Raw genomic sequence first — 27,881 nt, 5'->3', positions numbered from 1 at the left:
GACAAAGTGAAGTAGACCAAAAACCTTCCCAGAAGTGACCGGCCGACCAAAAGTACCCCAAGAGCGCAGTGATAACTCAGACAAGAGGCCACAAAAGACCCCACAACAACATCTAAAGAACTACAGGCCTCACTTGCCTCAGTTAAGGTCAGTGTTCATGACTCCACCAGGGCAAAAATGAACTGCATGGCAGAATTCCAAGACGAAACCACTGCTGAGCAAAAAGAACAGAAAGGCCGGTCTCAGTTTTGCCAGAAAACATCTTGATGATCCCCAAGACTTTTGGGAGAATACTCTGTGGACTGACAAAAGTTGAACTTTTTGGAAGGTGTATGCCCCATTACATCTGGCGCAGTATCACAGCATTTCAGAAAAGGAACATCATACCAACAGTAAAATATGTTGGTGGTAGTGTGATGGTCTGGGGCTGTTTTGCTGCTTTAGGACCTGGAAGACATGCTGTGGTAAATGGAACCATGAATTCTGCTGTCTACCAAATAATCCTGAAGGAGAATGTCTGGCCATCTGTTCGTGACCTCAAGATGAAGCACACTTGGATTCTGCAGCAGGACAATGATCCAAAACACACTAGCAAGTCCACCTCTGAATGGAAAGAAAAACAAAATGAAGACTTTGGAGTGGCCTGACCTGAATCCGATTGAGATGCTGTGGCATGACCTAAAAAAGGCGGTTCATTCTCAGAAACCCTCCAATGTGGCTGAATTACAACAATTCTGCAAAGATGAGTGGGCCAAAATTCCTGTTGCCAGTTATCGCAAACACTTGATTGTAGTTGTTGCTGCTAAGGCTGGCCCAGCCAGTTGTTAGGTTTGGAGCAATCGCTTTTTCACACAAGGCCCTGTAGGTTTGGATTTCTTTTTCCGTTAATAATAAACACCTTCATTTATAAACTGCATTTTGTGTTTACTTGTGTGATCTTTGTCTAATATTTAAATTTGTTTGGTGATCTGAAACATTTAAGTGTGACAAACATGCAAAAGAATAAGAAATCAGGAAGGGGGCAAACATGTTTTCACACCACTGTACCGGTGCTTTTATATCAATATATTAGCTTGATTTTTGCTCCAGTTCATTTGTAGTGTTGACAAGACAAAGACGAAATGTCATGCAAGGGAGTGTTTACAGGCGTCATGTACATGATAGGTAGTTGAAGTGTGACTAGGCCTCTCTTGTATCTCTCGTTTTTTTTTAAGCTTAATAACGTATGTACTTGGGAGGATCGTTTTTTTTTAATGAAAAAAAAAAAGAAACGTTGCCTGTGATTTACATGACGTCTGTGTCTCACCTGTGTTTTGTCTTTTGGCAAATAATTAAACAAAAGACAAGGGTTGCAAATTATAGGCAAAAAAGGACTTTACATGTTCCTCACATGTTGTTTTAGACACAGATGTAGGCACAGGTACATCTTTGCATGGACATGTACGGTCGCCTCACTTGTCTTTACTGATGATGTGGCTACCGATGAATTCTAAAGTGTGTAGGAGCGTCTCCTCAGATACAACCAAATGCCCCAAAACTGAGTGGTGTTTCACTTAATTAAAACAGCTATAAAACTTTAAAAAGTGGGATGTCCGTGGCCAATTACACATGCTGAAGCGAACAGAGCATTTCACATTGACAAGACCAAAAGCAAAGACCACTTGACAGGAACTGTAGTAGCTGCATTATAGGTCTGTAATGCCAAGTACTGAATAATTATATTTAATGTGGTTCATTTAGCCAATTATTTTTGATCAGCTGAAATGAGGGGCTGTGAATTCTTTAAGGTTCAACCAGTGTAGAAAAGTGAAAACACACATTATATACTTTTAATTCCACCAAACCCAGTTATGTACAGACTGCACTGTATGTCGCAGTATTTCAGTGTGAAGGCCCATATTCAGTTATTCGGTTGCCTCTATAGTGCCCTCTTCCCTTCCCATTCCCCTCTCTCTCTCTTGCACAGTGTTAGGTGTTGCAAGACTTATTTTGCACTACTCATTCCAAAGAGTAGCCAGGTGGTCATAATTATCATATTAAAAACAACAGTGTTAGTCTGTGAAGTTTGCTAGCAGGGGCTGAGACAGTTGATGCTGTGGTTTGGTTTATGGTGTGAGATGTGCCCTAAAGAAGAGTTTTTGTTGTATTTTGTTTTCACCCTCAGGCACTCTGCCCACAGAAGTACACAGACTGCCTGATGTATCACTGCGTGATAAAATCTCCACAGCTCTCTGGTTTACGCACTTTCCAATACAAAACAATTGTCTAAATGCTTGTTTATCAAGCTAAATGGTCGTAGCAAACAGTTGCATCTGTATTTGTCAGTAAGAGTCACTGAACCAGGGAACTTTCATAATATCCCGTTTTAAAAAGTAATTGTTTTTGAAACCATAGGTAGTGAACGAGATGAGTTTCAAGTTTTTTGGTGCATGTCGTTCTAAACGTATAATTTTTGTATCGGTGAAATGGCCCTTTACTCTCCGCGGTCTTTAAACCTACCCAGTCTAGGTTTCAAGCCTGTTATTTCAGCACAGTCTTACACATCTTGCAGTGAAGCTGGTTTCATTTCGTGTGGTATTTCCACGCTTTGTGCTTTGTGTTTAGACACACACTTGCTCACCTTCAGTGATTGTCAGATCAGTCCTGGTCATTGACATTCAGTGATTTTGTAGCCTGAAGGATAAACACACACACACACTCACTCTCTCTCTCTCTCTCTCTCTCTCTATATATATATATATATATATATATATATATATATATTCCACACAAGCACGTGTGAAAAACAAATGTAAAAAACATGCTTTCGAATGTTTGCGCTTGCCGTTATTAAAGGAGGATGTTCAGTGAGGAAGGAAAGGAAGGAAAAAAAGCATACAGCAATTATCAGTCCACTGCAATAACTTAGTAATCAAACTGAGCTGTATGGGATCAAACTCGCCTAAGCTTATTCACACTTAGGAGACTAAGCTAGTAAGCTTCAGAAGTATGTTCCTTACTAACAGCTAGGTGATGTATTTAACATCCTGGGTATATCTGGTTGGAGTGGACAAAATGCACCAGCAAAGCAGAAGTGTCATAAACATGGCTATGAAAGTTTTGAGTACGATGATTTTTTTAAAGAAACGTGGCTGAATGAGTTGACAACCAGTCAGCTAGTAATTGCATTTACATTTACAGCATTTGGCTGACGCTCTTATCCAGAGCGACTTACAATTTGATCATTTTACACAGGTAGGCTAAGGCGGTGTTAGGAGTCTTGCCCAAGGACTCTTATTGGTATAGTGTAGGGGGCTTGTCCAAACAGGGAATTGAACCCCAGTCTACAGCGTAGAAGGCAGAGGTGTTACCCGCTACACTATACCAACCACTTTTAATTACTGTGCAGTTTGTGCTGTTACTACACATTGGCCTCTATCTATATTTGCTCTGTTTGAAGATACATACAGTTGTTCACTGTTCCTGTAATATCCCTAATATCCCCAAATAGTCTGGACTGATACATCATTGCACAGACAGCATGCTTCTGAACAGTAACACTTAGTTACAGCTGTGACAGTTATGTGTTTTCAGGTGTTAAAAGAAAAAAAAATTAACCCGATTTGTTATTACATTTTTATGTTGTGTCATTTTGAGCAGGACTGTTCTTACCAAGGGAGCTCTGAGGTCGACCAGCACTTTATTAATCCCAGAAGGAAATCTATTTCAGAGATTTTTGACACAGAGAGCAAAACAAGAGTAAAAGTGTTGTTGTATACTAACATACGCATACATAAATAGAAGAAGTAAAGATATTTTTTAAAAATATGCTAAAACAACCGTAAAATATGATGTGCTGTACGAAAATAAATACGTAAAATCGCATAAATATTGCGCAGGTGTCGGTGCAGTGGTGCGTGTCAGGTCCAGTGAATGAACTGAGTGACTATAGACTACATGGTAACATATGTTAATAACTGTATGCATGGGTGTATAAAGAAGCGACCGGTGCAATATGCAATATGTATGGATATATAAACTAAATGGCACTGTGTGGTAAAGAGTAGAGCTATATAATTTCCAGTTGGTGCTCACTGAGCCTGTCCTGTCAGTAGCTCAGTATACAGTAATGTCCCTGCAATGAAAATGAAAATAAGCAGGATAAAAACGTACTTCCAGGTAATGAGATACAGTAGCATTAGGCTAGTAAAGTGGGCTGATTTAACTTAACAGATGTCACCCAACAGGACAGAAACTGCTCTGCCTTTGATATTTCAATTCATTCCCCTGTTAATTAGCCCATTGCCAGAAACGTTTTGAATTTGAGGAAAAAGGAACTGTGTCAAGAGATGCATCTTAGCAGTTAACCATGACCATGAGAGTAAAATGACAATGATAACATGATACAGTCCAGCCCTAGAGCCCATACAGTGGCTATAATCATATACATTAATATCCATGTTGGATTTTAGAGATTTGGTTTTGTTTATTCACACCAAGTAATCATGGCTTTAGTGGAGTTGAGTGTGTGTGCGCGCGTGTACGTGTGTTTGCAGGATGATGGAAAGGATGGACGTGATTGTTTTTATGTAGTACTGCTGGAAAAATACATTCTCTTTGAATAACATGAGTTTCCATGAGGAAAGAGAAACGCAGCTGTGCGGCACACGCTCACACAGTACTGGTGTCGCGTGACTTTCATGGTCACCATGACGACGTGAATGCATTTCCATACCAGCCATGTCTTCTCTGCTTCTCCCTATGTGCATCTCTCCTTCAGCTTTTCTCCCCTCATCTTCCTCTCTCTCTCACTCTCTCACTCTCCCTCTCCCTTTCCTCTTTTTCTCTCATTGTACCTTTCTGTCCGCTCTTTTATCTTTCTGTCTCTTTCTTTCTCTTACACTCTCTCTTCCATTTCCTCTCCCTGCTTCTGTTCCTTCTCCTCTTCTCTCTGTTCCCACTCTCTTCTTTCTCTGCCCCCTTGATCTCTCTCTCTCCCTGCTCTTTCCTCCCTTTTCTGGCTCTCGGTTCTCTTCTCTCTTTTCTCAGTTCTATTTCATACTTCCTTTCTTATGCTCTTTCTCACTCTCTCTCTTTCTCTCTCTTTCTCTTTCCTCCCTATTTCTGCCCCCCTCTCTCTTCTCTCTCTTTTCCCTCTCTGTTGTCATTCATACTTCTCTCTCGCTACATTAGCAGAGCTCTTATCTACAGCGACTTAGAAAAGTGCTTTGTTACCCACTCAGTTAATGTACCATAGCTGGTATAAATTGGATACCTTTGAGCTAAAATACTGCCTGAAAACAAAAACAAGAGTCAGCGCTGATGCCTAGAAAGAAATGTACACAATAATGAAATAGTGCACTACAAGGCTTTTCAGTAAATGCTAGATTAGTGCTTCACAAAGAGATCTGTCTTCAGATTGCTGTTGAAGACAACGAGGGACTGACTTGCTCAGATGACCAGAGGAAGTTCTAGGCCTGGGTGATAGGACAGAAAACAGTATTGATGCTAGTTTTCAGTGTGTGTGTGTAAGTGTGGCTTGGCTTGACCAGCCATATTTTAAAAGCTTAAAGGCCTCTTGTTGTGAAATGGGTTTTAAGCATTGCCATGAGGTAGAAAGTGTCAAGTCCATTTTTGGCATTGCAGCCAAGCATCCTGGTTATACATCTGATACAGGAATTCAGTGAAAACGCAGTAGTGGTCATCAGCATAGTAGTGGTTGGAGAAGTCATGAGAGGATACATCGTCAAGAGCGATTGTAAAGAGAAAAGAGAAGAGGGCCTAGCACAGAGCCTCGTGGGACATCTTTAAAGCATCTAGATGGAGCAGATGTCGAGCCTCAAAATGTTACTTGACAAGAATGCCTGTCCAGATAAGGCTTGGACCACTTCCATGCAGAGCCAGTGATTCCAAGGTTGCTGTCAACAGACAAAATCTCGTGGTTGACCCATCTCTCTGCCTTCCCCTATCTCTTTCTGTCTGTCATTACTGGTGTGTGTATAATTGATCAAAGTGGAAGTGCTCATTGGCCTCAGTGGATGATCAGAGGTCAGGGAGTCAGCATATGATGAATGGTTGGTAGTAAAGGGGCACATTTAAGTGTTCAGAGAGCAGCCAATTTAATCTCCTGGAACACTCACGCCAACCGCCAGACACTGGAAACCACATGCTCTGGCAACTGCACACACACTCCAATCACCCTAATTTACACTGCATGTGTGTGTGTGTTGTGGTCAGCAGTTGTCTGGACATGCTTGAGTGTAAGACCTGGACTTGGCTGATTTATTTATGTGTTTAGAGAGGAGTCAGTCCTGCCTCGAGTGTAGTGACTGTCCATTTGAAATGAACAAGCATAAAAAAGTATGAATCTATAATGCATAGGGAGTCAGTCAATGGTGTAATGGATGGGTGAACATGTTGAGTTGTTAAATAGTATAATTTACACACAGCCTCCCCATCTACTTTATCAGGAACACTCAGGTTCGATGCCCTTGCTGCTCTCCACTTCACCCTCCATGTAGATCCACTGAAGGGGTCTGCAAAGAGTGTAGCAGAGTGTGTTTTCATGCTTCATTTGCCACTGTATAGAAGTGCACGCTATATTTTTTACAAGGCACAACCCTCAGACTGTGTCCCCAACTGCTTTTTCTTCCTCATTATTTTATAGCACACTGCTGTTTTCAATAATATAAAACCCGACTTGGTTTTAGATAAGTGTGTAAAATAAATTTAGTAGGCTAGTCCTGTGCAGCTTCTCAGGTTGTAAAAAAAAATTGTAGGAAGCTAAGAATGTTTAAAAATTTAAACGTTAGATGTGTCAAAATTGATATTCTAAAATGAGTGAGGTAGCCATAAAACATCAACAATACAGTTATTGTACATTTAATATGCAGAATACCTCATATTTGAAAAGTGGTGTTTAAAGGTTGATAACATGACAAATAATATTGTGAGTAGATATTTACAATATATAACGAATCCAATCTTAGAAATATTGCATAAAACATCTAAAAATACCTTTTGTTGTTCAGTTTGTAAAATTTAAATCTATGCCATTTATGTAAAATAGATCAAATATGTATAGAAAACCACAAATTTATTATTATAACCAGTCATTCCAGACTTCTGAATCGTATTGTTTAAAGCAGTGTTGCCTAAATTTTTTTAAAGTTTTGTGTTGGGGCCAAGTTTTTGGTAGGCACAGGACAAAAAAAGACCAGTTTACCAATGAAGATGGTAGATTGCAAATCAACCTTTTAAAAATGTATTTGGTGGCTTTGCTTTACATTTTGGATGTTGCAGTTTGGGCTCCATCCAGTTTTGGTCTTCTAGTGCAAATTGTTTTTCTCTTTTTTTAGATCTGGTTTCTTAACAGCATTGATAGTGTCGAGTGGAAGCACCTGTGTAATTTTTCCAAACCTGAAGCAGATTTGAGTTTAACTTTTATCCCAGTCTCCCAGTGATGAAAGCTTTAGGTACTGTTTGTCCACTGATAACAATTCTGGTGGCCTACAAGTTCTTGCATTATTGTTAGGAGTCCCGTTTTCTCTTCTAATCTCTCCACTCCATTATGCAAGTCTGGAAAATGAATAATGTAGTTTCTGATGATGTGCCGTGTGAGTGTATGTGTGATACACAGTTGCATCTTGATGTAATAAAGCATCAACTTCATTTCTTGCCGATTTCTTGATAAGTGGTATTATAGTTGGCCTCATGCGTTATAGGAGGTATTCAGTTATGGATGGAAGGAAGATCGGTAGTGTTTTAATGGATGGCATGCAGGTCAGACAGAACGCTGTGGGTTGGGGTGGAGGTTTGTCGAGTGTACCTGCTGGTTGGATAAATGACTGTGTGTGGAGTAATGAAGAGCCTGCAGAGAAAAATGCACAAGCTCAGACAGAGCAGAGACAGAAGGGCAGAGTGAGAAAGAGAGAGGGTGGAGGTGAGGAGCTGTCATTGTGTTTTCACTCCCTCATTCTCACACACACACACACACACACGCGTGCGCTTATGTGCCTGCTCATCAGGCCTCATCTCCACACATAAACACACAACACACACTAGTCTGAAATGTGCAAACATGGGCACATGTAGCTTTAGGCACATACACATGCATTCTAACTTGATCTTGTTTGGTTGTGACAGGTGGAGAACTGGTGCCCTCGACTACCCTGGAGGACCACGAACATTAATGATGACTCAGAAAAAAAGGGACAGGTAGGCCTGTCACAATCATGACATTTTATCTGATGATTATTTGCTGTATAAATAATTGCAGTTTAATTATCTTCGGTTATTGTATGCAACTATGAAAGTGCATAAAGTGGCCATCTTGCTTCCTAGCTGCCAATACTTATTCTGTGTTTGACTGGGATTTCCCACCTACAACTAGAAAAAAACAAAGAAAACACCCCCTTAACTGGGAATTCCTACTCTGAAAGTCAGGATGGTGTTCTCAACTCAAACTTAGTGCGAAGAACCACATTCTTCCTTTTGAATGGGATTCGCTTTAGGTTAGCATGTGGAGGTGGATGATTGAAAATCTGTAGAAATTGATAAATACAGTGAGCCATATTGCTCCCCAGTCACCCCATCCCTGTTCCCTGAAGTCTTCTTTCATTATTTAAGCCCTATATAATTAATTATTTTTATTACTGTCATTATTTCAAAACTTCTGTATCAGTCTTGCTGATACAGATGTTAATGACTAAACTTAAAGATCTGTATATATGGGATTCTCCTAAATGCTGCACTGTTATATGAGCATTTAGCTTGCATTTAAGCATTTTGTACTGTCAGACACCCATAACAGTGATTTTTTTACATTTATTTATTTATTTATTTTTGTAGCATGCCAGTGCTGTAAAAAATGAGAATTGCTCTTTGAGATTTTGCTTCATGATTCATCAAACTTAATGTAGTAGACCAGATTTTTTTTAAATTAGGCTTATTTTGAAAATGTAATCTCTTGTGAGATTTATATTTATAGCTGTGAAACCGCAGCAAAGGCAACACAGGTAAACCATAAGGCTTAAAACATAAAGTTCACTGTTTTGAGGAAGGAACTGCATCAATAACGTTAAAGTCATCACTCATGTCACTAGTGGTAGATGTAGCTGGCTAGCATATTGCTTACAGTGCTCACTTTCATTTAATGCTTTACACTTTGTAGCTCGTACATGGGCAAAAATGACACGACTCCGAATAATACAAATAAATGTGTTGTAGAGAAAATTACCGGGTTTGATAAGCAATTTCATATAAGTAAATATATGTGGCGGACTTGATGTCAGTACTCTCTTGGGAATCATTTCAGACTCCACACATTCCCAGTACTGACAATAAAATGAAACCACCAAGGTGCTTTTAAAAAAAATAATTTGTAAAAAATGGCATTGTGCAACCTGCTCTGCTCAAAGTATTAGCAAATAAGGTCATACCAGGCCAAAGTGCTGCAGAGATTAGTGTTTACCCTTATTTTAAGCTCTGAATTCAGTTCATAAAGGCTTTGTTTATTAGCTTATGAGCTAAATCAGGTGTGTTTAATGAGGAAGTCTGCAGTGTTTTGGCCTACAAGGACTGGAGCCTGTCACATGTGCTCTAGACAGTCAGCATAGACACAGATGTTTGTGTTTTTTGCCTGGTTTTGGTTCAGTCTGATATCCGTACCAGCTTGGATGAGCTGTATCGAGTGATGTCTCGGCGGGAGGAGTTCCGCTGGATGATGTTAAGGATAAAGCGGATGGAGGAGCCGTGGGTCAGCGCCATTCGCTCGCTCTCCACCAAGCAGGACCTGCAGAACCGCAAGCGGAAAAAGGTACTGAATAATCTTGTATTCTCTTGAGATTAGGCCTGCATCTAGCATTTATGTAACTGATAAATCTATTGACTATTATTTGATTAATCAACTATTATAACTATTATACTTAAGTCGATTACACACCCTTTGCTGAGGATCAAAGTAACGTGAGAAGGCAGACACTGATATACAGCGTGAGCAAAAACCAGCATGATATCTGGAAGATGCTTTATAGTTTGATTAGAGGGTTACATATGTGACACGTACATAACCTAAGTATGTAAAGCATCTTACAGATATGTAGACAACTAATAACTACCACCTTCCTTTAGCCAAGATTGAATAGCCCGTTTACTGTGATCTAGGACCACATATTTACTATGTATCAACCACCAATATTTCATGCACTTACAGTCAAGGCCAGATTAATGCTCCAGCTTAATGTCCTCTCAATAGGCTATGCTGTACAATATCACATATCATGAGGCAGAAGGAATAAAAACGCTCCCTTGCAAAATTGTTCTAAGCATAGACTGGTTGGCCGTTCACTACCATGAGGTTTCTTTGCACAACAGCAAAGCTTGAGAAAGGATCCAAAAGCATGAAAGTTGCCATCCCTAGAATATGAAGATGTAGCTGTATAGTAAGTATAGTCATATGAATGCAGCTGCCAAGGTCATATTTGAGTGATTCACTGTTGATCTGCCTCTGACTGTTTGAACATGTCAAGTATGACCAGCATAGGAGAGCAAAGAAAACAAAACTTCATTTTTAATCACTCTTTCTCGTTTTTATTACCAAACTACTTAAGTATGAGATTTTGGTTCTTTGCTAGAAACATGTTTAATATTTTGCTTTTTTTCAGCCACAATTTTCAGTTGTTTTGTTCTTTCAGCCAGTAACCATGCCAGATTTTTTTGGTGGCTGACATTTTTATGCATCCCCAGTGATTACAGTACCCAGCACCAGAGCCCTTAGAGACAAGTTGTTTCTTCTTTTATAATGAAACAAAACAATATAATTCATATTTTATCCATAAATACAGTTAAAAAAATCTACAGGACAATTTGAAAAACTTGAAAAAAGGTGTACAATTCCAAGGTAGAACAGGTGTACAGTTATTGTTGGCTGATATCAGTAAGGTTGTTTTTGTTTGTTTGTTTGTTTTTTTGCAGTATCAGTTCATCAGTTGTCAATATATTGCTGCAGTCGTGCTGTATTAGGTGTGCTAGGTATGTTATTGTGAGAAGAACACGGAAAGCCCATTGTGCCGTGTACCTGCCACCTTTTAATAATGCACCAGCTGAATAATTCACACACACGTCGTGCTGAGAGACACACAAACACACACACCCACACACACCATCCAGGACACTCTCTCCCTGGAGAGTTTACGCGAGACTCTTCTCTTTCACCTGCAGCCAACAGCAGTGGCAACAGACCAAACACACACACACACACTTTCTCTCCCAGGAAAAAACACAAGACATTGCCTAATTTCCTGCTTGAAAAAATCCCACTTAAAAGGTTACCGAAGTGTTGTTTTCCAGGATTCTGAGATCAATTCTTCAGTGACACATCATGCTTGGTTTTGTGTGTGTGTGTGTGTGTGCGTGTGCATGCAGTACTGTAAGTTATTCCTTTTTTAAAGGGGATATTTCAGATAAGATTATACAAGATAATCCATTTGCAATAAGAATGGGAATGTGAGTTTCCAAAACTGGAATTAAAAAAAAATGGAAAGATCCAGAGAAAATGGCTCCTCTGGCGTTTGTTCAACACCTAGTAGATCCCTAAAACTGTTACTAAGGCTGACTCAATGATGAAACTTTAGCTTGTCATGTAAATAATGATTGTCATATAAATAATCGTGCTTAACTGTTTGTCTTTTCTTGTTTAGTGTATGCAACTATTAAAATACCAGCCTGTGTGCACTAACTCATACACAAATATCTGCAGTTACACAGAATTATTTTCCTCAACAGAGAAAATAGAAGGAAGTAAAACACTCATTCATCTAGTAGACATGCTAAAAACGATACAATAGGTTATGTAGCTGTCAAGGAAACAAACAATGTTTGTGCTGCATGTTAGAAGTTATAGAATATTTTTTGTTTGTATAAGCCCCGTCTCAAGGAATGCATTTACTGCTCTCTTTTATTTACATTTATTTAGCTCAACCCAACAAACCCAGTTCACATTCTATTTATGATATGTATATAATATGACTGTGAAATCTTACAACTGTGGAAATGATCAGTCAGCAGTCAGCTCAAATAATTGCGCCCATCACAAATAATTGCAATGAAGCTATGATGTAATAACTGTGACGGACCTTAACCTACTTAAATCTTTGATCTTTGACTCGATAGTATGAAGTCAAGCTTGACTCAGATCTAAAAAAAAAAAATCTACAGGTGTTTTTGTCCATCCTTCGGCTGTGAGAAGACAACTCGGCACTTTCAGTAAGAAAATCAGTAGCTGTGAAGTCACGCTGTGAAGTAGACAAAAAAGAAGATTTGCAAGTCAAGCAAAGAAGCTGCAAATGTTCTCACCCCGGTGTTCAGATCTTAAGATAGTTGAATGTGTTGGGAATTACTTGGATCTTGAGGAGCAGAAAATGCGCTGAACTTTCTGGGTGTTGAAAAATATCCCTGCAGATTTCTTTGAAACACTGAATGCAAGTCTCCCGAAAAGAACGGAAGCTGTAATAAAGGGCAAAATGTGGACACATCAAATACCGAAAGTATTAGGAGCGAATGTAAGCGCAAAAGATTAAGAGACACAAAACAGTGAAAACATTTCTAAGACCATAACTGTTGACCATTTCCATGGTCTGTCCAAACCACACATGCACCAAAGAGCATTACAATAGCTTTGTAACCCAGTGTCCATGGAGATGATTTTCATTACATGAATGCAACACCCTGACCCTGACAAGCTCTTTGTTCTCTCTTTTTAAGCCCCTTGCAATGGACACCTGATATGAATCCAGTACCCACAGCTATTAGCTGAAAACGATACATGCACTAGCCTAGACAAGCCTAGGGGAGTCTCCTTATCATATACAATATCTAATGGGAAAGGTCAAGGTAGGAGTGGAGTTACCAGTGAAATAAAAATTGCTACATTTCATTGGCCATAATTTTAGATAAAGGCAACCCAAATATAAGGCTTTATGACTTTGCTGTTATCGTCTATAAAATTTCAGAGTAGATTAATAGGACAGGTAATAAAAGACGTCATTCCACTAGCTGCCTTCTGAAAATACAGCTACATATACACATTTATTACCCTGTATTATTAGCAGTCAAAAGTTTGGACACGTGTGCTCCTAGAAATACACAAATTTTTTCAAGACAGTTTGAAGAATATCAGCATAAGCCCATAAATCAAAATGTCAAAAGTTTTATTCAGTCAGGTGTGTCAAAATTTTGCACTGGTTTTGTGCAAATTTTGCGCTGGTATCTGTGAAGTAAGTTCATGGGGTTAAGTTTTGAAGTCAAACTTGCTTGAAAGGTGTTTTCTTTGGATTGTTTGACCACAATAATATGATTTCATACTTTTTCCCCTTTCCATGTTTATTTGCTTTGCCAAAAAAAATACCGTAGTTCCAGTGTAAGCTGTAACAAAATGAAGGAAGCAGCAAATTTTTAAATCAAGATGAATGGACATTCATCTGCATTTGTGGGAGAAATACTTTCTTCTCTTTTTTTGTTTTTTTTTTTCTTCTTCTTTATTACAGCTTAACAGTCTTTTCAGGAGACTTGCTTTGAATATACAGTGATAGTTTTCCACACTTCCAGACTTAAATCTTAGAAGTTGGTTGCATGTTCTGCCTCTCACGACTCAAATAATCTGACACATTCAGTAATGTTGAGGTCTGTCCAGTTTTGGTGTTTTAGTGGAAAAATTGGCTATTTCTATTTCTTAGAAACAGCTTCTTGAAAGCTACATGTGTTTTCAGATCCAAAGCATTGAGTTGTCTTCTCACAGTAAAGGGATGGACAGAAATACCTGTGGGATTTTTTCAGATCTAAAGCAAGAGTAGAGCTTAATTTTCTCCTTTCTCAAAAATGAGAGCTTTAAGTTTTGTTCATCTGATGGCGACAGGTCTGGTGGTCTGCCAGGTCTTGCATGGTTGTTAGGAGTCCCATTTATTTGCATCTTTTAATCTTTCTTTGAATTCCAGCTTTGAAAACCTTTTCTCTTTTCTTTTCTTTTTTTTCTTTTTTTTTCTTTTTTTTTTTTTACTCTCCCCTTCTTTATCCATGGTGGATTGTTTATCGAATCTCCTCAGAAATATCTCACAACAAATGAATGTTGTACTTTTCTATTTAAAAGAAAATTCAATAAATTATTGGTACTTTATGGCGTCTGTACAGTAATTATGTATATGTTTGTATATTTTAACTTGTTCTCTAGATCCTGGTGCATCTGGGGCTGCTAACGAAAGAGTCTGGCTTTAAGATAGCAGAGAATGCATTCAGTGGGGGCCCACTTGGGGAACTGGTGCAGTGGAGTGACCTCATCACCACCCTGTACCTGCTGGGCCACGATATCCGCATCTCAGCCTCCATCGCTGAGCTCAAAGAGTGAGTTTACACACACACTCCTCACCATACATGTACATTTACTAGGACATTTTAGCTATGCTTTAGTCACTGGGCTTAAAGAGTGAATAAAATACATGTGCACACTGATGAAGACCTTATACCTACTGCAACGCTTCAGTGACTGAAATGAAAGACTAAATTAGGCAAATTATTGGCTGCTGTGCTGACAAAAAGCCTTCCGCCCGATGACTGCTGGGATAGGCTCCAGCACCCCCCACGACCCTGATGGAGAAGCGGCTTAAAAAATGGGTGGATGGATGTGCTGACAAAAAGCATCTCTTGTATATGACAATGTGATGCAGTATTAGCGTACATTTAAGCCAGCTCTATTAAGCTTCAAATGTAGATAGTCTTTTCATAAACCTTTATATTTGTTCTTTTCTTCTGTCCTCTTTCTGTTTTCTCTGTTTTCTTTCTTCTCTTTCTACTTGTATTCCTCACTCTCACACCCTGTCCTCTGTCTGCAGAATCATGCGGAAAGTGATGGGTAATAAGTCCAGCTGTCCCACACAGGGTGATAAAGTGGTGGAGCTCATCTACATAGACATTGTCGGCCTGTCTCAGTTTAAGAAGACTCTCGGGCCCTCCTGGGTGCATTACCAGTAAGTAAAAATCACTCACAGCTGAGCCAAAGGATATAAAGGAGGAGGAGACAGGTAGACCTGTGAAAAAACAAAACCAGCTTAACGTGGTGTATGTTTACAGGGAAAGTGCTGCCCTTCAGTAAAAAGAGCCAACAGGATTACAAACATTTAGAACTACTTATACCAGATTTTACCAGTAATTTCTTCATCATCGTCGTTAACCGCTTAATCCAGATAGGGTCGCGGTAGCAGTTGGGAGAGCAGAGAATCCCAGAGAATACCGGGGTCTTATCCCAGTAGGCCGTGCCTGGTACACCCCCACTGAGAGGCGTCCACGGGCGTCCAATCAGATGCCCGAACCACCGAGCTCCTCACCCTATCAAATAGAGTGTAGCCCACCACCCTGTGAAGAAAGCTCATTTCCGCTGCTTGTATTTGTGATCTCATTCTTTCAGTCATTACCTACAGCTCATGACCATAGGTGAGGGTCTGGATGTAGAGCGTCCGGTAAACAGAGAGCTTCGCCTTTTCGCTCAGCTCCCTCTTCACCACTATAATCTGGTACAGTGACTGCATTACTGCTGCTGCTGTAGATCCAACGATCCCTCTTCCCATCACTTGTGAACAAGACCCCGAGATACTTAAACTCCTCGACCTGGGGCAAGTCCTTTCCCCTTACCTGGAGTGGGCATGCCATCCTTTTCCGGGCTAAGACCATGGACTCAGATTTGGAGGTGCTGATCTGCATACCAGCTGCTTCACACTCAGCTGCAAACCGCTCCAGTGAGTGCTGGAGACAGCCATGTGATTCAGCCAAAAGAATGACATCGTCTGCAAACAGCAGAGATGCCACCCTCCGGCCTCCACACATAATGCCCTCCTGACCTTGGCTATGCCTTAACATCCTGTCCATGAATATCATGAACAGGAGTGGAGACAGGGCACAACCCTGCCGGGGCCCATCACTAATACTGAAAGGGTCCAACTTAATGCTGAGTATAAGAACACAGCTCTCACTCTGGGAGTACAGAGATTGAATGGCCTGGAGTAGTAGCCCCGGTACCCTATACTCCTGGAGGACCTCCCACAAGATATCTCAGGGAACCTGGCCTTCTCCAAATCCACAAAACACATGTAGACTGGGTTGGCAAACTCCCATGCCCCCTCAACAGTCCGCGAGAGGGTGAAAAGCTGGTCCATTGTTCCACGGCCGGGACGGAATCCGCATTGTTCCTCCTCAATCTGAACCTCCTTTCCAGCACCTTGGCATAGACTTTCCCAGGGAGGCTGAGTAGTGTGATACCCCGATAGTTGGCACACACCCTCCTGTTCCCTTTTTTAAAAATGTCTAAAATCTTAAAACGTTAATGTGGTTTTCATCTTAGCGTTCATTATTCTCCCCCCATAAGAGCCTAAACTTGTATACATATATATATGTATGTATATATGTGTGTGATCTCCATAATGTCTCATATGTATGTATGTGTGTGTGTGTGTGTGTGTGTGTGATACATACATATAAGACATTATGGAGATCACTGCCTGTGTTGTGTCTCTCTCTTTTCTATTTTTCAGTTTACATGGTGATAAATGTTAAAGTAACTATGTGCTTGTATCTTTGGAAAACTGTTGACCAGTAAACAAACACCCACGTGTTATTTGCAGCACTTTAGCCATTACAGTATAAAACCAAGTGAAATGAAAAAGAAACATTGTTGCAAGTGCAGTGACTTCAGCTAACAATCTAGGTGTAAGAGCAGCCATAGATGCCGTTTTTGGTATGCATGCCCTTGACCGTCACATTTAGTTTTAGAAAACCTCAGTGGTGGGACTGCCACTTTGTTGTTGTGAAATCCCTGAACAATACTTTAAGCCTATAAAGCAGCAGTATGAGAGTAGCACTGAGCTTCCACTGGGAACAGGTGGGATTAGACTGCAGATGTGCTAGTGTGCTGGAGGGAAGAAGATGAGTGTGTGTGTGTGTGTTTGTCATTGGTTTGACCTAGTATCGGTGCTTTCTCTGGTTTCGTGGCAGCTACTAAAGAGAATCAGCAGAGTTGACTGAACAAAGCCTACTAAAATTAGCCTTCATTAGAGTTTTACTGACTTTCTCTTCTCAGGTCAGCCTCTCTTACTTACATCGTGATTTTGACATCATTATGCATTTTCCTTCTGCATTGTGTTACCAATGTGTTCTGCACTGAGCTAGCTGAGCCTTTCTCAAGATGTTAGATGGGACATATTTGTTAATATTATTTATTCGCACCCTCCTGCTAAGGATATAATCCACTTCTCCACTCATCAGGCATCCTCTCACTCTCCAGGATTTTGTTAAACAACCTGGTTAAAAAGTCCACTGCCTTCTCTCCTAAACATCTCCATACCTCCTCAGGTATGTCATCTGGACCAACTGCCTTTTCATTCTTCATCCTTTTTAAAGCTTCCCTCACTTCCACCTTACTAATTCTCTGCACTTCCTGATCCACTATCTCTCCCCCCGTTGTCCTCCTCTCTCTCTCGTTTTCCTCATTCATTAGTTCTTCAAAGTACTCCTTCCATCTACTCAACACTCTCTGTTCACTCAGTAGTACATTTCCCTCTCTATCCTTTATCAGCCTAACCTGTTGTACATCCTTTCCAGCTCTATCTCTCTGTTTAGCCAAACGATACAAGTCCTTTACTCCTTCTTTACTGTCCAGCCTCTCATACAGCTCATCATAGGCCTGAGCCTTTGCCTTTGCCACCATTCTTTTCGCTATGCGACTAGCCTCACGGTACTCCTGCCTACATCCTTCATCTCTCTGGTTATCCCACTTTTTCTTAGCTGCCTTCTTCTTCTGAATACTCTCCTGGACTTCCTCATTCCACCACCAACTTTCCTTGTCTTCTTTCCTCTGAGCAGACGAAACACCCAACACATTTTTGCCAGTTTCTCTCACCACCTTATCTGTATTTTCCCAGTCCTCAGGTAGCTCCTCACTGCCCCCAAGGGCCTGTTGCAATTTTTCCCTGAACTGCCTGCAACCATCCTCCTCCTTCAGCTTCCACCATCTAATCTTTGGCTCTGTCTTCACTCTCTTCCTCTTCTTTGTTTCTAATCTCATTCTACAGACAACCACCCTATGCTGCCTTGCTACACTTTCCCCTGGTACCACTTTACAGTCTCCAATCTCCTTTAGGTGGCATCTCCTGCTAAGGATATAATCCACCTGTGTGCACCTCCCTCCACTCTTGTATGTCACCCTGTGTTCTTCCCTCTTCTGAAAATACATGTTCACCACAGCCATTTCCATTCTCTTTGCAAAATCTACAACCATCTCACCTTCCGCATTTCTGTCTTTCACACCATACATACCCAGCACCTCTTCATCCCCTCTGTTCCCTTCACCAACATGTCCATTGAAGTCTGCACCAAGACACACCACATTTTAGTTATTTTTTGTTCTTACTCAGTAATGCTGCTTCTTTACATTTTAACATAAAATCTTGCACACGGCAATTTTATTATGAGCCAGGAACATGATCTAACAAGGTAAAAAAAGTCCATCTTAATTTCAGATCAACTATTACAGAGTAGCATGTTTCAAATTTGAAAGCAAAGTGACCCGAGTTTCCATGTGCAACGATACTTTACCACATTAACCACAAGGTTCTTAGAAACTCGCTTTATTGTGCTCAGAAACACAACATAAAACCACCAAGACAAAAACAACGAGGTATGTAGGCATGCAGTTAGCTTGCTGTCTAATATAAGCTAAATAGCTCCTTTTTTTCTTTTGTTCTACCATTATTTTACCATGCTTTGTTCTTTTAGAACATCAAGTACAGTAGATCTTCATTAAACCCTAAATTGGTTTAATATGTTATTTGCCATGTTTTACAGTATTCTGTAGTGTATCATTGCAGCCCCTCATCCTCTTGATTTGACACCGTTCTGGATTTTATACCATTTTCATTCATTCAGTGTTCATTTAATGTCAGTACAACACCCAGCATGCATTACTGAAATACACCATATATCATACAACCATTGGGAGTCCCTGTGGTGTCAACCAGTGCAAGCCTAACCACTTTCTAGGTGTGGCTATACCTGGATTTAGGTATCGGTATGGGCTAATGAATACAACCAGGCTAGCATTAGTATAACACTTACCTCAGTCATCAAACCAAATTCTAAAGAAAATCTTTAAAGAAAAATTATTCAGCACAAAATGGACATCAGAAACAAATTTGTTACCCTTTCAGCCAGTAAAAAAAAGTTAACTGATACAAGATCTATAGATTGACAAGTAGCTGCCTTGCCAGTGACTTAATTCTGTCATTTAAGTAATCCATTCTCTCTGGTCTAATGATGATCTGAAGAGAATTACTACAGTAATGCATCTGTAATAAGAACAGTCAGCTGCTTAGATGAAACGTTAGCTATGTTCCTTCCTTGTGTATCAACAAACTGACAAAAAAAGACACTCAACAAAAACTTGACCGTGCAGCAATTATAGGTTCCTCCCACCTTCAAGATACATCATCAAAAGGGAGTTTTCCTAGTACTGAAATTGGAAAATCTCACTCTAGAGTCTACTACAGCACCTTTGTAGGATGCAAGTAAGAATATTTACAACAGATGTTGGAATGGTTCTGTTTTTCATGTTGGCCAATGTCCATTTGACCTGTTGCTTACTTATATTTAGAGCAGCCTTGAATGTTGGACATGACACAGAAGGATCTATAGCTAGTTGGATACTAGCCAAAATCTGTCAGTCTCATTTTTTTCTCTTTTAGTAACAATTTTAGGTTTAGGAAAAAAAACTCGGGAATGTTTCGTAGTTTTATTATTGTAGTATTGAAGTGAATTATCATTAGAGTAGCTGTTCTCCTACTTCATGCTGGAATTTGTAGTGACCTACTGCTGCTGCATTTAGTGCCCTGCATGCTGCTTGACTTTATTCTCTGCAGCAATCCACAATCCACAGTCTTATCAGTGAAGTGCTACTGTCTATCACTCTGTATTGACCTTTGTAGTTTGTGCTAGCTGAAATCAGCCTCTGTAGCCACAGTAAGTCTTCAGTAGAATGGACTGAACCGTGCTGTTTTATAAGCCTCTAGCTCATGTACTAACATTAAGATTTAACACTCCCCTGATATGTTCGATTTGAAGCCCTTTTGGACGAGTTTACAGCCTGCGTGGTGTTAAGCATGAAATATGAAGTAATATCCTAAAAACCAGGCTTAATCTGACAAGGACAAATTTATTATTCTCTCTAGATACCAGTATTCCACCAATTCCACAAGTGCAGCCAAGCTGTGTTTTCTTCACCCCAACAATCTTTCCCACATGTGCATGTACCATGTCATCTGCTGTGTAGCTTTACAAAGCTTCCTTATACAGCACAAATACTCACATATGTGCACATGCCTTCACTACATGCTTTGTTTGTTTGGACATTCTGGAGTCATTTCCGTAGTTGAACATCCTGATCAATCAAAATACATCCAAACATTCTACAGTCATTATGTAACCATGGAACATTTGACTGCTGATTTGCTGCGTAGAAGGGAGAAGACTTATTGAATGAGAGGAGTCTTAATGTGGTTTTCTATTTTGCTTTTATTATTTATGTGTTTGTGCTGGGGTTGGGCAGTATAACCATGATAATGTTCACCGCAGTGTTTAAAGATTACGTATTTTAAGGTGATGACGGTATTTCCAGATTATGATGTGTCCACTCATTTATGCTTTATAGGGGGGCTCACTGATTGGTGGTGTGGGATCACACCACAAAGTAGGTCAGAAAAATTAAGCTTGATAGCAGCAATGGCTAAGAGCTTCACTCACCACAGAACATGTTCAGCTCTCAGATATCTATCTAGACGGGTGTCATTTTATCATCGGTTAGCTGGAACCAAATCTGCGTTGTGCTGTGTGGCATGTTTGACTTGCTAAGTAAGCTTTCATTTGCAAGCCAAAACGCTACAGTCCCACACAAAACAAGACACATTTGATTCCAGATTTTGTCTGTCCAACACCAGTCACTTGACTTCTGCTCTCTCAAACATTAGTTTTTATCATATGATCTTGTCAGTTGAGCAGTAGTTAGTCAGAATCAAACCTGTACTGTGGTGTGTGGCACTGTTTGGGTCTGTAGCCTGAAGCTAGCATTAAGTTAGCTAATAAAACAATAGATCCAAACAACACACAATTTCTTTTTCCCTTCGGTTCCAGCTGTTCAACTTCACTCCCTTAAATTGGGGTCATTATCATTGGCTTCCCAGTGCCTCTCTCCTGTTTGCAGCACTGTTTACCACAGTTGTTGATGGCATATAGTAGATAGATGGTTTGACATGTGATGACTTGAAAATTGTGCAGTGTGTTCACCTATTTGGAGAACATATTGGTGTAAACGAATTGCTCGTTTTCAATTTTGGAAAAGCACAGCACGAGACGTAAAAAAAAGCTCCTTTTTTTCTTTTTCAAATGAAGTATGGAATGTAATATTTTAGAGAACATCCTTTATTTAAATCATTTGGCTGTAAGCATATTGTGTTGGTTATTGGCAAACTAATGGTACAATATTTGTAAAATTAAAATATAAAACATTTACTGCTTGCTTCCATAATTTTGGATGGAGATGCATCAGTATGGGAACTGTGAAACATTATCAGACATTTCTTGTGCATATATCTGCTGATGCCAATATTGATGCGATACATAAACATTTATAAAATAAGAATTTTAGGCCAGTGCCTATGCCAGATATTTTTCATGTACTCCTCTGTTGATACCAATGCATGTTCATAAGCATTTATGTAGTGGAAATTTTAGACCTTGCCAAAACCAAATATTTTCATGTAAATAACTGCTGATGCTGGTACAGGTGCCTGTGCATAAACGTTTGTAAAATTGGAATTTTTACCCATGTACATGTCTGCCGGTGCTGACACATAAACATCTATAAAATGGGAGTTTAAGGAAAATAAAACATTCCCATTTAATTTCCTTATATGCATATCTGCATATCTGACCATACCAGTACATAAGCTTTCATAAAATAGGAATTTTGGGGTGTTGCCAATAGCAGATATTTTTCATGGACATATCTGCCAATAACAGTGCCAGTGCATAAACATTATAAAATGGGAAATGTGGGCCAATGGTGTTGTCAGATTTTTTCCACATGCATATCTGGTGATACTGATACATAAACATTTCTGAAGTTGGAACTGTGGGCTGATCCTAATATCGTGTATTATGTACAAGTCTGCCGATGTCGGTAGTAAATTGGGATTGGATCCACCTGGATAGGATTACAGAGAAATGCAAAGATTGTTTCTGTTGGGTTTCAAATGTGGTAAAAAGAATGCAGATTTTTTTAGTACCATAACCCAACATTGCCTAAACATTCTGCTTTTCTGGTATTATGATGTGATTCTATATGTTGTCATGCGTTCCTAGTTTTGGACTGTAGTACAAGTTAAAAGCTCTTATTTTGAGTTTATATGTAAAGTAACTATGTTTGTTCTTGTTTCAGGTGTATGCTCCGAGTACTAGACTCATTTGGGACAGAGCCAGAGTTTAACCACGCCCAGTACGCCCAGTCTAAAGGCCACAAGACTCCGTGGGGCAAATGGAACCTGAACCCCCAGCAGTTCAACACCATGTTCCGTAAGTGTGTCAGTGTATGCGCATGCGTTTCCATGCTTGAACTTTATGCCTTAGCCTTTGGCCTGTGAAGCGTTAGGGCTGGCTTGTATTTAAGCTCAGATGACGGATTGGTGGGTTCAGGTAGTGTTTAGAATGAAAAGCTCTTTTGTTTAGAGATGGTCCATGATGTTCTTATAAGCCAGGGGATTTTCCAAGCAGGGCCACTTTAAGAGGGGTTTGAGTCTTGGCTTACTGTTGGAGAACAGTGATTGCTTTCATTCAGGTGTAATACTAAATACATCTGTGTATGTGTGTGTGAGGGGTGGGTGGGTCCGTTTGCCTCATTTGTATGTTGGTGTGTGTTTGTGTCAGTATGTACAGTACTGTGCGAAAGTCTTGGGCATCTAAGCAAATTTTTAAACAATTTACCTCAGCAGTGAGTTTATCACAGTATACACTAGAATAAAGTCACATTCATAATTCAAATAAACATAAAAACAGTAAAAAGTAACAAGAATTTCTTGGGTTCATATTTTTCCTTGACACCTTCACAGCCGCCACAGAGACTCGTTAATATCATCAATTACATCATGAGCTCAATTTAATGAAGCACTGATTGGTCAAACCAGGAGCTGCTTTTTAACTACATATAATACTGGGCTTTAATGGTTAAACAAACACACTAACATCCAGAAAAAAAAAAAAAAATATATATATATATATATATATATATATATATATATATATATATATATATATATATATATATAAAATCATTATTAATATTCTGTAAATGTTGTTTATTCAAATGTTAAACAATTGATGTTAAACAAATGAATAAACAATTAAATGTTGTTTATTCAAATATTAACACTTTTCTCAGCAAATAAACACAAACTACACAAATAAATAGATTTTGAAAATGTGTCTTGGGTGGGTCAAGACTTTCGCACAGTACTGTATATACACAGTAGCTATTCAGTATTCAGGTCCATGACTTTATGAAAATCTATCCTTTAAAGGGGACTCATTATCCCACAGTGATGTAAGTATACGTTGAATAACTTATGAACTAAATAGTTAGTGCTGTTTGTGCATAGTGTCGGAGATCCCGCCCGTTTATCTCATTTAATTAGCTCAGGTCTAAGTAGAGGATGAGTGGGGAGGCAAGGCAATAATAAGTAATGGTCAGGTGGCTCTCAGCTCAAAGGCAGTGAAAATAAACAACATGAAGATTAACATTGCAAAATACAGGCAAAACTACATTATAATATTGCCATTGAACAATTGGTCTTCTCTTTAAGTAACATTTGACCCAATTCTCCCATTTACCAGTAATATGCTTTGCATTGTTAAGGTCTGGCTTAAAACAAAAATAAGCATTTTGTTGTAATTTTTTGTTAGTTTTTTTTTTTTTTTACCTCATTTAAATAAACTAGCTGCTTTTTAAAAAAACTCATGCCAAACTGACCAATAGACATGATCCAAAATGACTAAGTATAAATTGTCACATTAACTTGCATTGAAAGATTTAAGTATTTTTTTCCTCCTCCTGTAAATTTTTGTAGCTTTATTCTGGCGTCAAGAATATTTAGTATGATTTGTTTCCTCCATCGAAAGGCAGTATTCTTCATGATTAATACCATATAAATGCCATGAGAAGCAGTAGAGATGACCATCTCCATCAGAAAGCTGTCCATATTTTTGCAGCAGCTTGCTCTGATTCATCCAGGAGCTGCTTATGATCCAAAATCCCGAGCCGGAATTGCCCTCAAGCTCTTTAGGCGAGTAGGGTAAGTTGCCATGGTGATGTAGGTAAAGTAGTGTAGTGTAGTGATTCACCATCACAAGATCAGTGAAGTTAGCTGGCTAAGCAAGAAATACTGCTTCAGGACATGTCTGTGATATTACAAGATGGACCTGGATTGGAGTTGTCCAATAAGTGTTTGAGTGACTTTGCCTTAAAGGAACAATTTAATTAAAAAGCACATTTGCACCATTTCCAATTTGGCCCAGATGTAGACAATCAGCCAATACATGTTTGGTGTTTGGTAGTATAGCTGACAAGTAATCGAAGCGTATGCACATCACTAAGTATTATGGGAAAGGCTTCCTTGAATCATCACACTCCTCAATCATCTCAAAAGGCTTTGAGTTGTTAAGTTCGCTTAAGCCTAAAGTCACCATGGCCGAGGCTAGAGGGGTATGAAGATCCCCAGCGCTAAACTGTGGGGCAGTGGAACTGTGTTCTATGATGGAGCACCAACCAAAACCTTTGGGATGAGATTGATTGGTGTTTATGATCCAGAATGAATTACATCAACACTTCATCTCACTACTGCTCCCATTGCTGAATGCAACCAAAACCTCACAGCACAGGACCCCCTGACAATACGACGAACCCTTGTGTCTGACTAATCTGAATGCAAAGCACTATCATAGGTAGTATTACAAAACAAAGGCGCATCCCCAGCACACATACACATTGCAGTCTGTGTAAGATCTGCTAGAATGAAGAAATGCCCCTTTTATTGTACTCAACAACATAACATTCTCATAGTGCTTGTGTAGATGCGCGTTTTAGAAACACATGCACATTCAAGAAAACAGGAAGTGTATTAGATTAGAACAGGAAGATGTTTCAGATAAAACTTTTTTCAGATTGTTTTCCTTTCCATTGCGGTGCATGAAGCCAACACCTTTTGCCTACTCGCAATAATAAATAGGTACAGCCCCTGTCCGATGAGACATTTTGTTGATGAACACATCCTCTACAGAGAACACACATTTTAATGCAAAATTACTGTTTATTAGCAAAGTTCAACATTTTATTTGATTTTATTTTATTTATTTATATGTTTAAACACAGCAAAAAAATAAAGATTGTGCATTAAAATGTGCAGAGAAATACCATATTTAAGTGTTCCCTGTAGAGAATATGTTAACCTGTATTCACTTAGAAAAATAAACAAAACCTCATTCGATTTGGTGTTATTAAACTTTTGCAAGCAGTTGTATATTATGCATTCCACCATACATTTGTACCATTGGGGCAACATTAGACAACATTAAGTCAGTCACCCCATGTTACTGTTTATCTGATCATGCATATCCAGAAAACCTGAAATATTACGGAAGTTAGTGCTGTCAAAATGAATTATTCACCCTTGACATGGTGTCCTTGCCTCTTTTATTGCACAGTGCTTGGGGATATGCACTGGTACTCTGTTACAAGGTGCCAGTATTCAGGTATTTGTTATATTTCATCACATGAAGACTGAGCAGCTATACAAACAGTGAAACATGTAGGTTTTGCTCATGTTTGAAAGTAAGTGTACCGAACTTGAGTGCACCGCCAATGCAAGTCTTTACCCTCCCAGATTGGTAGAATAGTGTGATTGGGGAGCTAGCTAGCGGGTGGAGTTCACAAATACTAAACTGGAAGGGAAATTGTATAAAAATCTCCAAAGTCCAGCATCCTCAACAACAGAGAACATTTGACATCTAAAGCACACACTTCCATAATTTTGTACTTATACTTTGTACTTTTTTGTAATTTTTAATTATTATTTTTTTCTTCAAAAGCTGCATGACTAGTATAACCATGCAAAAGAGTGATCAATTTTCATGTAGTCAGTTTCTCATGCATTTTTATTAATGAACCCATCTATAGTTCTGTAGACCTGTCCTATTTAGCAATATCCCCTGCAGCAAGCTAGCTTTGAAAGCAGATGGAATAACAACAAACTGGACTTTGAAACATATCCCCCTGTGCTCAGTGTAAAAACTGAGTTTGTGCATAAAGCACCATCCTAATTACAGCCATCATGAGTTTTGTACTTCTGCCCAAAACTGAAATTACAAACTGGACTGGAACAGAAAGCAGTCTTATAGAACTCTTTATAACAGCAAAACCACACAAAAGTATCCTTAATGTCAGACAACTTTAGAAACCAACCTCCCACCCACCCCTTCTAACATGACCTGATCTATTATCTCAGGTAAAGGCAAGGAGTCAGACTGTGCCCTCGTTAACCACAATCCCATTAGCAACATTCCTCTCTGTTGCCTTCCCCTTTAACTGCTCTCATCTGATTCTAATTGATCTTAATCAGCTGTTTATGGGGCTGAATTATTAATCGCTCATAGGGAGTCACCATCTGCCCAAACAGAAAATGAACACAATGTTGAACAGCAAGGTAGCCCCTCTACTTGTTTATTTATTTATTCCCTCCTTAATTTGGAGTAAATAACAGAAACAGCAGTGCTCAGCATTAAAAAAGAACACATTTGCATTTTAACAAGAGCCTTTCCTTTTAGTACTTGTAACATTATTGTAGCTTAACAAGCAATGCAGCAAACTTAATGTAGTCAAATAGAACTGTAATGTTTAATTGTGATTTGTCTTATATTATAAACACAGAACAAATATACACATTTTATTTACCATTTGTACTTAAAATGTTCTTTTCAATACAACAGAGCATGTGTCCTTGGTCAGTTTGCAATAATGTATTAAAGCTCCTTTCTACTCCTTTTCATGATTTCTTCTATTACCTGTAGTTTTTGTGATGTTTTTACTATGAACTGGCAAATAAATATTGCTGTGGGTCTTTTCGCTTGAGAGATTTTGAAATAGTGTTTTCTGCTATTTTCTTCAAATCGATTTTACTTGGGTGGGGTTAAATTTGGTGCAGGTGATGTCAGATCTACCCCAGTACCAATAAGACAACAATATGTTTACGTCGGCTGCTCTCATTCCTCTGCCTCACATAAAATGACATCTCTCCGGCTGAGTCCAAAACAAAACTCCCAGCAAGTAGATTTTTTTAAGCTTTTCTAAATTTAAGTTTATAAATGATAGACTTCCGGCAGAAAGGAGCAGTCCCCACACCACTGTACATCAATGGGGACTGTGTTGAAAGAGTCCATTCCTTCAGATTCCTGGGCACACACATTTCTGAGGATCTTTCCTGGACCACCAACACCATGGCAGTGGTCAAGAAGGCGCAACAGAGGCTCTACTTCCCGAGAATCCTCAGGAAAAACAACCTTCAAGAGGAGCTGCTGGTGTCCTACTACCGCGTCACCATTGAGAGCGTGCTGATATACTGCATCTCAACGTGGTACAGCAGCTGCTCAGTGGCAGAGAGGGGAGCACTGCAGGGGGTCATAAACACGGCCCAGAAGATCATCAGCTGCCCACTGCCCTGCATGAAGGACCTGTTCAGCTCCCGCTGCCTCAGCAGGGCAGCCAACATCCT

At 39.4% G+C, this 27,881-nt stretch overlaps 1 protein-coding gene across 1 annotated transcript in view; it reads left to right on the top strand.

Moving 5' to 3' along the window:
* mgat5 (alpha-1,6-mannosylglycoprotein 6-beta-N-acetylglucosaminyltransferase) overlaps positions 1-27,881 on the top strand; it is a 155,065-nt gene that overhangs the window by 91,409 nt on the left and 35,775 nt on the right. Inside the window, exons 6-10 of the mRNA XM_017694627.2 lie at positions 8,125-8,196; positions 9,635-9,796; positions 14,204-14,373; positions 14,862-14,996; positions 22,505-22,638. Of these exons, the coding sequence (XP_017550116.1) occupies positions 8,125-8,196; positions 9,635-9,796; positions 14,204-14,373; positions 14,862-14,996; positions 22,505-22,638 (673 nt within the window). The remainder of the gene's footprint in view (positions 1-8,124; positions 8,197-9,634; positions 9,797-14,203; positions 14,374-14,861; positions 14,997-22,504; positions 22,639-27,881) is intronic.

The sequence above is a fragment of the Pygocentrus nattereri genome, chromosome 25 (assembly GCF_015220715.1).
Source record: "Pygocentrus nattereri isolate fPygNat1 chromosome 25, fPygNat1.pri, whole genome shotgun sequence".
Classification (NCBI taxonomy): Eukaryota; Metazoa; Chordata; class Actinopteri; order Characiformes; family Serrasalmidae; genus Pygocentrus; species Pygocentrus nattereri.
This window is presented reverse-complemented; position numbering and strand designations above follow the sequence as displayed.